The 10,422-nt window shown below is 35.2% G+C and overlaps 2 protein-coding genes and 1 long non-coding RNA gene across 18 annotated transcripts in view; 1 reads left to right on the top strand and 2 right to left on the bottom strand.

The window, feature by feature from the left end:
- Positions 1 to 10,422, bottom strand: part of LOC143243181 (uncharacterized) — a 188,717-nt gene that overhangs the window by 51,915 nt on the left and 126,380 nt on the right. The window lies entirely within an intron of this gene.
- The window catches only part of LOC143243176 (histone-lysine N-methyltransferase SETMAR-like), a 38,059-nt gene continuing 29,339 nt past the window's right edge, over positions 1,703 to 10,422 (top strand). For 3 of the 9 annotated variants that reach the window (XR_013024126.1, XR_013024123.1, XR_013024127.1), the window contains exon 1: positions 1,703 to 2,630. Coding sequence is in view for 4 of the 9 variants with exons in the window: in XM_076486971.1 (XP_076343086.1) it covers positions 2,521 to 2,630; positions 5,715 to 6,243 (639 nt within the window). In the remaining 5 variants the exon portion in view is untranslated. Of the gene's footprint in view, positions 2,631 to 4,960; positions 5,226 to 5,714; positions 6,550 to 6,633; positions 6,721 to 10,422 lie in introns of those variants that run through there. The other 6 variants (XR_013024125.1, XR_013024124.1, XM_076486971.1 and 3 more) reach the window with 6 other exon arrangements.
- The window catches only part of LOC143243177 (uncharacterized), a 386,181-nt gene continuing 380,688 nt past the window's right edge, over positions 4,930 to 10,422 (bottom strand). Inside the window, exon 8 of one of the 4 annotated variants that reach the window (XM_076486981.1) lies at positions 4,930 to 5,067. In XM_076486981.1, coding sequence (XP_076343096.1) covers positions 5,042 to 5,067 — 26 coding nt within the window. In that variant the 3' untranslated portion in view covers positions 4,930 to 5,041. Of the gene's footprint in view, positions 5,163 to 6,512; positions 6,637 to 10,422 lie in introns of those variants that run through there. The other 3 variants (XM_076486982.1, XM_076486980.1, XM_076486983.1) reach the window with 3 other exon arrangements.

The raw sequence follows: 10,422 nt of genomic DNA, 5'->3' as shown, positions 1-10,422 counted from the left end.
CCTGAATTCTAGCTTCGAACGCCCTTTCGTTTACCACATTTCCAATGTATTATTAAAAATGTATAAGTATTAGAAACATTCAAAATACGATATTTCAAGAAAACAACATTCCTTCTTTTCCTACGATGATTTATTTGGAATATGTAAATAAATAATGAATAAAATCTTAATATATATGTTGAGTAATGTTTAAACTTTATATTGCCAGCATACTGGATTGGGTTTGTCAATTTCATTTGTTATCAACTCAGTATCATAACTTCTGTGGTAAAAAAAACGAAAAAAACTTTAATGGTACTATAAAAAGTTGGTTTGAAGTTTAATTAAAGTTCCTTAAGAGAAAGATTGATCGCAAAGGTTTGCTGGTCTGTTTTATTGTTCAGGATAGCATATTTTATACATTGTATCTCAAACTTTTAGTCTGCCAGCTTAGTTGTCATTGTAATAAATTAATCGGTACTGAACGAGATGGTTAATGAATTGGAAACATTTAAGTACTTACTGCTGCAACCAAAATCGTTCTTGCCTTACGGGATTCAAAACCTTGCGACACTTGTACCATTTCTAGTGATTTTACTGCTTTGTATCAAACATGAATAACCTTTAATAAAAACACTACACAAGAGCTATCAGAGACAGATAACAGCTTCTAATTTTTAACTGTCAGTTAAGATGGAATGTAGCTCGTCAATAGAACACACCACCAATAAATACATATTTATTATTATATTATTCAACTTTTAAAGGCGCTATGCAGAATATTAAATTGTTTATATTTAAACATTCTACGTGGTGGAGTCGTTATTACTATTCAATGTAAATCTCGTATAAATATAAATTTAAAGTATATTCTTCCTTGGGCAATGGACTAAGCTTAACGACAGTTGACGTCAGTTCAAGATATGTTACATCTTGTCAGTGTGGGACACACTTGCAGTGTCGTATTGAAGTAGGAGGTTCAACCTCAGGGCCCATAATTTTACTGTATGTAAATTATTAGCCACTGGGCTCACACAACCTTAAATCCGCCACTGCACACTTGGCTTATGACAGCTAACGTTAGTTCAGGACATGTTATATATAACTTGTCGGTGTATGACATACTAGGTTTAATGAAAGTGAACGTTATTTGAAGACATCTTATAACTTGTCATGTGTGACACACTAGGCTTGTGACACAAAATTCAAAAATATGCTATGTAAGTCAATATAAAACTAGAGAATAAATGAATTAGTGAAATGTTTAATACATATAATGATGGATGCAGGGTAAATTATTGGTTATAAAGAATGTCTCATTCAAATATTGGACAAATTAAGATAATACGTGTGATAAAAACTGATAACAGTGTCATAATAGTTGTCACACTGAAATAATAAAATAAGAGTTTTATTTGTAAATTATAGGACACATAATTAATTTGTAAATTATAGAACACATAATTAAGTCTAGACTAAATTGTTTGATGTAATCACATCTTAAGACACCCCACAATGCGCCTTTGTCCAATTTAATAATTTACCAAATAATACCTTCTGCATATGAAAGCACCGTCCACTTTTGTAAGACCAATGCAGGTAAATATATTAAAACTGTAAACATAAGTTGAGAACAACTGAAATCTATAAGCAGTTCTACGAAAGTAATAGTTTCCAATCCTATATAAGCTTGGTAATAACATCTACTAATAGATCCCTTGGTTACAATATCTGTTTCTAGGAGTGCACCCTCTGTTACTAGTTCGTCGCCTAGCAACACGCTCTATGTTGAATAACCCTTAACTATATTATCACATGGCATCTCCTAGCAACGCATTATTTGATACTACTTCCTAACATAATCGTATCTGGTTTGTAGGACAATGAGATCGTTACACGTGTCACTCTCTGGTGGCGGACCATGAAACACTCGCCCTAATTACAACACCACCTACCGTTAACTCTTTCCGTGAAAGAGTAGTGGGATTGACTGTGGCTCTGTAAACCCCATAACTGAAAGGGCAAGCACGTTCAGAAACGCGGTTTCGAAGTCGTGGCCTACAGATTGCGAGTTAGGAGCTCTAATTACCAAACTATGCACGGCCTGTATTAAATAAAAACAAAACTATAGATTTATAATTGAATGGCATAACTAGAATTAATTAAACGTTATATGGCTTATTTTAAATATTAACTCTACGTTATAGATCAGAATTTGTTTTACAAGTAAATTATTCGCTTGGAGAATAAACAGTTTAAGATCTTTAGTGAGAAAGCAGCTTATCAATAGAACTTGTCGTGAGTCTAATACAATAATAATTGTTATTTAATAGCTCACATCTTATCTTATAGGAGGCCATAGTTGTAACAGATGTTCTTCGCTGTGGTGCAGCTTTCCAAGATGGCCGTCTAAAGAGGGGAGATGTTTTGTTGGCTATAAGTCGAATCATTTTATTAGTTTCAAAGTTTATTCCAGCACGATTTAATATGAAAAAAATACAACATTTCCTTTGTCTCCTACGGATTTTCTAGGTGAACGACATGTCACTGCGGGACATCTCCTTCAAAGAGGCTGTGAAACTGTTACGCGAGACAGCATCGCCTGTTGGTTGTTATAGAAAATCGCTAAACCTTATTTACAACTCACCAGAGTAAGTTATTTAGCAGTCTAAGCTTTTATATAATCTTAGCAACTGTTAATTCAAACTTTTATATGTCTGGTTCCAAAGTCAGGCTTAGCGTTGCCTCCCGCCAACATTACTTTTGAGCCTTTGTCTAGTTCAATACTTTCAGTAATTTTGTTTTATAGGGAGTCGAGGCTAGATAAAATGAGAATTTACACAGAACGTAGTAATATTTTATTATAAGAATTACTACAAGTACTGTTTGGATTAAAATTCAGAATAATGTAAGTCTGAGGTAATATTTTTTCTAAGAATTGCTACAAGTACTGTTTGGATTAAAGTTCAAAATAATGTAAGTCTGAGTTTTTACGTAACGAAAGGTGATCTTATGAACTTTTAGATCAACCTCAAACATTCTGGAAAATCAATACGCTTATTTTTTATTATAAATAGCTCTTTGTGGCTAAACATTTTACCTTTTATTATGTTTAATTTTTTAGATTTCAAATGTTGTTTTGTTTTGAATTTCACGCAAAGCTACACGAGGGCTGTCTGCGCTCACACGTTGCTTCATTCCACTATTCGATTTGCTTCTATTATTAATTTTATTTAGTTTTCTGCATTTACAGCAGGTTTTCTTCTGCTGTTATATTTTCTTATTATTATGTTTAACTTTTTAGCTTTCATGTATTATTTTCTTCTGTTAATTTATGTTGATATCAGGTTTACTACTTTGTTCATTGTGGTAGTTTTATTCCATTCATTGTTTTATCTGCTTTACTACTGTGTTCATTGTGGTAGTTTTATTCCATTGTTTTGTCTGCTTTACCACTTTGTTCATTGTGGTAGTTTTATTCCATTGTTTTGTCTGCTTTGCTACTTTGTTCATTGTGGTAGTTTTATTCCATTCATTGTTTTATCTGCTTTACTACTTTGTTCATTGTGGTAGTTTCATTCCAATCATTGTTTTATCTGCTTTACTACTTTGTTCATTGTGGTAGTTTTATTCCATTGTTTTGTCTGCTTTACTACTTTGTTCATTGTGGTAGTTTTATTCCATTCATTGTTTTGTCTGCTTTACTACTTTGTTCATTGTGGTAGTTTTATTCCATTCCATTGTTTTGTCTGCTTTGCTACTTTGTTCATTGTGGTAGTTTTATTCCATTCATTGTTTTATCTGCTTTACTACTTTGTTCATTGTGGTAGTTTTATTCCATTCATTGTTTTGTCTGCTTTACTACTTTGTTCATTGTGGTAGTTTTATTCCATTGTTTTGTCTGCTTTACTACTTTGTTCATTGTGGTAGTTTTATTCCATTGTTTTGTCTGCTTTACTACTTTGTTCATTGTGGTAGTTTTATTCCATTGTTTTGTCTGCTTTGCTACTTTGTTCATTGTGGTAGTTTTATCACATTCATTGTTTTATATGCTTTACTACTTTGTTCATTGTGGTAGTTTTATTCCATTGTTTTGTCTGCTTTACTACTTTGTTCATTGTGGTAGTTTTATTCCATTGTTTTGTCTGCTTTGCTACTTTGTTCATTGTGGTAGTTTTATTACATTCATTGTTTTATATGCTTTACTATTGTTTTATATGCTTTACTACTTTGTTCATTGTGGTAGTTTTATTCCATTCATTGTTTTGTCTGCATTTTTTTTTTCTATAACTAAATTCATTTCATTTTTTTTATTATTTTATAAAGCTTTCAGAAAAGTAAAGCTAACCAGAACACTTTATAAACAAGTATAAAAAATAAAATCCATATAGTGATTAACATGGGCAGTTTTTAAAAAAAACTTTGATCAAATAACAATGAAAATTGATACGTCTGGTTAAGTAATATAGTTTATTACGGATGAGCCTCCGATTTATTATCTTATGTATTATGATTTTAAACAGCCAGAACTATTAATTTAGAAGTTATATGCAAAAACGGCTCGTTTGGGTTGAGAAAATATTTTACATAGAAGAGCGAACAACGTTTCGACCTTCTTCGGTCATCGACGATCACGGTCATGACGATGACCGAAGAAGGTCGAAACGTTGTTCGCTCTTCTATGTAAAATATTTTCTCAACCCAAACGAGCCGTTTTTGCATATAAATTCTCAACAAGTGGGTTTCTCGACATCACTGATAATTTAGAAGTTAATTGAATCCTGGTATTTATTAAATTTATGATATTTACCAACTAGATTGATACACACAGTTTTTTTTTCTTAAGACAGATAAATTGAATATACAAACAACAATACAATTTATAATAATGGTTATTACAACAAGTTATTACAAATAATATTTTTAAAAAGTTTACAAACAGTGCTGGTTCTTCTATCTGATCTGGAATTGAATCTTTTAGCGGCAGTTCATGATGAACGAATGAATTCTCTGTTGATATACAGGTACAATTCACTTGACGGGAAGCTAGCTAGTTCTGTTCTTAGCTGACCTTAAAAGATTTATATGCTAATTTTTCATCAAGGAAGATATGTCATGCCTTCATAGAAATACTGACGTCCGAAGTTAATTTTCTGAAGTTGATTGGTTGTAATGTTCGAAATCTGTAAATATTCCTTGTCATATATCTGTAGTTTTCCAATTAATAAACGTTTATCAAATATCAAGTCATCCCGTAAGTGATGTCTGAAAAGCTAATACAGGAAGTTCATCATCATTTTATCTTTGTAAAAGCTTTAATGACAAAAATATGTAGTAGAACATGCATAAAAATGTTCAAACAAATAGAAGAAACTAACCCAATACACTTTTTCAGATCATTAATCAAATAACCATTACGAAGATGGATGTGTCTGAGGAGCACATAAGACATATAAGTAACTGGTGATGTCGTCCCACAAACACATTTATTTCATTTAATAGTTTCCCTTTATAATTTAGGTGTTTCTGTATATATTTATCAATCAGTTGATGACATCTAATTTGTTTCGACCAGTATATATCAAACCATCCCAAAAGTAATGTCCAAAATTTAATACAGAAAGTGTATCATCATTTCTTCTTTATATAAGGCTTTAATGACTGAAATATATAGCAGGACGTGTATAGAAATGTTCAGACAAATAAAAGAAACTAACCCAACTCCACTTTTTCAGATCATTAATCAATTACACCCTTATAAAGATGGATGTGTCTGAGGAGCCCATTAGGCATATAATGCTTTATGAGTTTAAGAAAAGCAATAGTGCGGTAGAAACTACACAAAACATTCAAGGTATTTATGGTGCAGAGTCTCTAAATGAAAGAAAATGTCAAAGGTGGTTTCAGAAGTTCAGATCAGGTGACTACAGCTTAAGTGATTCGCCATGTTCTAGTCGTCCTGTTGAGTTTAATGATGACTTGTTACTGGCTGCACTTGATGAATATTATGCTGTAACAGTTGAACTAGTACAGAAGTGTGATTTAACCCATTTAACAGTTCACTGTCATCTGCAAGAGCTTGGAAAGGTGTTAGAACTTGGAAAATTGGTCCCCCATGATTTGAGAGAAGCCAACCTTAGAGCAAGAGTGCACATTTGCACTTCTCTGCTCTATCTTGAACATAGCTCACCTTTATTGAGCAAGATAGTGACTGGAGATGAAAGATGGATATTTTATAAAAATGTTAAGTGCCGTAGACAATGACTCATTGCAGGTAAACTGGCTAAAGCACAGCCCAAAATGAACATCCACCCTAGGAAAGTCTTGCTAAACGTTTGGGAGATATTGTTGGTGTGATTCACTGTGAGTTGCTTTCATTCAATGTAATGATTTCATCAAACTTCTACTATCAACAGGTAGAGTGCTTGAATGTTGCACTGAAAGAAAGGAGCCATCCTTTGATCAGTCAAAGGTGTTGTGTTAAATCAGGATAATGCATGGCCCCATACAGCAAGGATTACATCTGCAAAGACTGAAGAGCTAGACTGGTAAAAACTTCCACATCCTCCTTATTCTCCAGACCTTGCTACATCTGATTATCATCTATTCCAATGAAGATGTCAAAACTATTTTCTCTGTATTCTTTTCCTACAGACCCTATGAATTTTACAGAAGTGACATTCAGAAGCTTGTGAATCGTTGGCAGGAAGTAATGAATAATAATGGAACATACATTATTGAGTAAGTAACATTAAAATCGCTTGAAATACTTTCTCTTTTTCTGAACCCAAAAATGGGACATTACTTATGGGATAGGCCCGGCATGGCCAAGCGTGTTAAGGCATGCGACTCGTAATCTGAGGGTCGCGGGTTCTGATCCCCGTCATGCCAAACACGCTCGCCCTCCCAGCTGTGGGGGCATTATAATGTTACAGTCAATCCCACTATTCATTGGTAAAAAAGTAGCCCAAGAGTTGGTGGTGGGTGGTGATGACTAGCTGCCTTCCCTCTAGTCTTACACTGCTAAATTAGGGACGGCTAGCACAGATAGCCCTCGTGTAGCTTTGCGCGTAATTCAAAACAAACTTCTTGAATCAATGGACTAGCATTTCTAGTCTGATGAAGTTGCTTAATCCCAGAAATGTTACTATGATTCCACTCTGTAAGGCACAGGAGAAGTCTTAATATAAGCACATCTCCAATCTGTTGAGATACAACGGTCAGGTATCCTCAGACATTACTGACATCCTCAACACGTGCCTCAAGTACTATAGCTGACTATATTCGGCTTCGACTGTGGATGAGGATATTTGGTGAGACATCATTCAGTTCTTGCCAACCCTCAATCCATCACGGTCTGACGACGTTTTGAAACCCATTACACTAAATGAATTTTGGGTGGCTATCTGGTAAGTGTCTGGGACTGGATGGCTTACCAGTGGAATTCTATCACCATGTATGGCATATTACTGGGCCCCTTTTCATTAGACTTTTTTAACTGCTGTCTGACCCGTGGGTCCATGCCTTCGGGTACGCTGGATGGATTAATTATGTTAATCTCTAAGGATCTCTCCCAGTCCAAAGATATGGCATACCATATCACTCTTGAGTGTGGATGGAAAGATTATTTCTGAAACCCTGTATACCCATTTCAGTGTTGTCATGCCGTCTTGTCCTTGACATTGAAATGTGTGAGGAAGAAGTATCCATCAAAACTTGGTACTTCTATATGACATGTTACATTATATCACAGACAGGAGCATCCCTAAAATTTTTGTGTCACTTAATCAGAGTAAGGCCTTTGATTGAGTTACCACAAATATTTGCGGTACGTTCTGGAGAGGTTTGGTTTTTACTCCAGCTTATGTACGAACTTTCTATACGTCTTCTTCGAGCATGTTCTTAGTGAATGGATACTTGATGCCCCTTTAACATCTGTCAGGGTGTTCGTCAAGGACGTCCATTATCGCCATCTCTTTATGTGTTAATGATCGTACCTGCTCTCTCATCTGTATCACTAGGTTTCAATGTGTGGCCTTCGTTTCCCAGGTGGGGCATCCATCAAGTATGTAAGTTATGCAGATGATATGAACTGATTTCTAGAAAACCAAACATACCTGGGTTCAACAAGGGTGATTGTTAACAAGTACTCTCAGGGTAGTGCAGCTCAGCTCAACTACACTAAGTCTAGGGCTTGGGAGTTGGGCAAGTGGGCCTCATCTGCAGATACTCCATTTGATTTGGCATGGGCTTCCTCTCCAGTCAAGTGTTTTGGGATTCCCTTCATTGCCAGTCCTGAGGCTGCCTGTGGGAAGATGGTATAACGTGTCAGTTTGGCAGTTCAAGATTGTTACAGCCCTGCTAACTTGTTTGACAGAAGCGGTGAAGAGGAGGCTTCTCCACTTGTTATGGTATCTTGGTGAGATACTTCCTCTGAACGACTGCTGTGCGCGAGCTGTTGAGTGACATGTCTGTGGAGTGGTAAGACTGAGACAGTGTCTTGGTTGTCTTTAGTTAAGCCACCCTTCATGAGAGGAGTGGACATCCCACGTGTCTGGACCGAGTGCCTTTCTTGTCCACCACTATATGCTGTCTCTCTTGGGAGGATCATCCCTGTAGCCAACTGGCTCATTTCCTGATTGGTTCAGACATTTTTGTGTTTCACCGGGCCTGAATAAACCAATGTGTTTTAATTCTCCCACTTGGTATGCTGACACTGTTGCAGCGATCAGACGTTGTCACGTTATGCCACGTGATATTCCGGCGAATTCCAATACTCTCTGCCGTCTGCTTCCTCCAGACTGTATTCACAGGATAGAGCAACACCACCCCGCTCTTCCATGGAATGTTGTGCCATGTTGATATTTACATTCAGGGTTTCATGACATTTTACCGGTGAGAGAACGATTATACCTGTCCAGTATCAGTGTCGCCGAGTCATGTCATACTCAGGTATAGTGTCCTTTACATGTTGGTCCTTTGTTCGACATCGGACAGAAGAAGGTGGCTCACCTTTTCCGTGTCCCATCGATCTCGGCTGAGACCGTTTTGATCACTTGCTGATCCCCGTTCACAGTGTCCTGGCCTTTACCTTTCACATCCCCATATCAGGGTCATCTGGCTTACCTGTACTCAATTCCTTTTTGAGGGGGCTCCAGTGTTGTTCTGTAAAATAAGACCAGATACAAACTGTTATTCCGCCTTGATGCGAACTATTAGTTACTGAATCGGAGGGACTCTTTATCATTGTTGGTGCCCGGACGTCTCACCGGTGGGCACGCTTGAGGGTAGCGGAACCAGACTGATTTTCTAGATTGTCTGTTCTATGTAATTATTGTTTATTTGTATTTTCATAATTTTTTTATCTATTTTGTGTGTACTTTTTTGTATCCTATAATTTTTTTGTACATATTGTATATTATGTGGAATGTTTGTTTGTATGGCTGTTTTTTGTAATTAAATCCTTCTTAATTTTGGGTTTTAAATTTTTCTTTAAGCTTTGTATTTCATTTTTTTCTGTAATTCTCTTTAGTCATTTGTAATTTTCTACTTTCATTTCTGTTGTTTGTTTTTTGGATTTAGTTACTTGTACATATCAGTACATATTGTTTTATGCGCCGATTCATTTTTTAATTTAATATTTAGTGTATATATGCATGTGTGTATACATATCTTTTTTCTAATTTCTCCTTTTGTAATTTTCGTGTTCACTTACATAGCTGTATGTACTGTATATTTATATGTTTTTGTTATTTCATTCCATATCATTGTTGTACATTTTTGTATACACTTGGTGTTTTGTTCCTTGTATTGTTATTGTGTATAATAAATTGAAAATCTGGAATGCTAACTTGAAGAGGTAAGTTTTATCTTACCACCAGATGTCAGTACCTTTCATTTTTATTTATTTCATTTTAATGTTTATATTTTTCTTATTCTCTCATGGGAGAGCAGTCACCTTCCCACAACAGGCAGTGAAGGGTGATACAGATGTGGGATGTTGAGCACCCACATCTCACTCTTCTAATTTCTAATTTTCTTATGTGAGACTAGCGAATTGGAGCTGCAATGTGGGTCCTATTTCAACAGTCATTTCCAAAATATAGGATACATTTTATAATCTCACGTTGTAACACGAACTCTAGAATCACTTTATGGAGAAAACAAAATGTGCAGCGTATTTTTTTAATTTCATGCAGTGTGTTTTGGTTTACGAATTGAATATTGTATGGTTATAATATATATATAATTGTTTTAATATTTACATATTTTCCACTAGTTATTTTTTTCATTAGAGTGGTAATATCATAATGGTTCCTATTACATTGTTTTACCTGTAAATAGATGTTTAATAATTAGTTAACACTTATTTAAACGTTTTATGGATCTGTTACTTATCTAATAATTGCCACCAGGAGGTCAGATTGGCTGATTGACATACCA

This window comes from Tachypleus tridentatus, unplaced genomic scaffold, assembly GCF_004210375.1.
Source record: "Tachypleus tridentatus isolate NWPU-2018 unplaced genomic scaffold, ASM421037v1 Hic_cluster_2, whole genome shotgun sequence".
NCBI lineage: Eukaryota > Metazoa > Arthropoda > Merostomata > Xiphosura > Limulidae > Tachypleus > Tachypleus tridentatus.
Note: the sequence above shows the minus strand (reverse complement) of the source record. Positions and strands in the feature narration are given on the sequence as shown.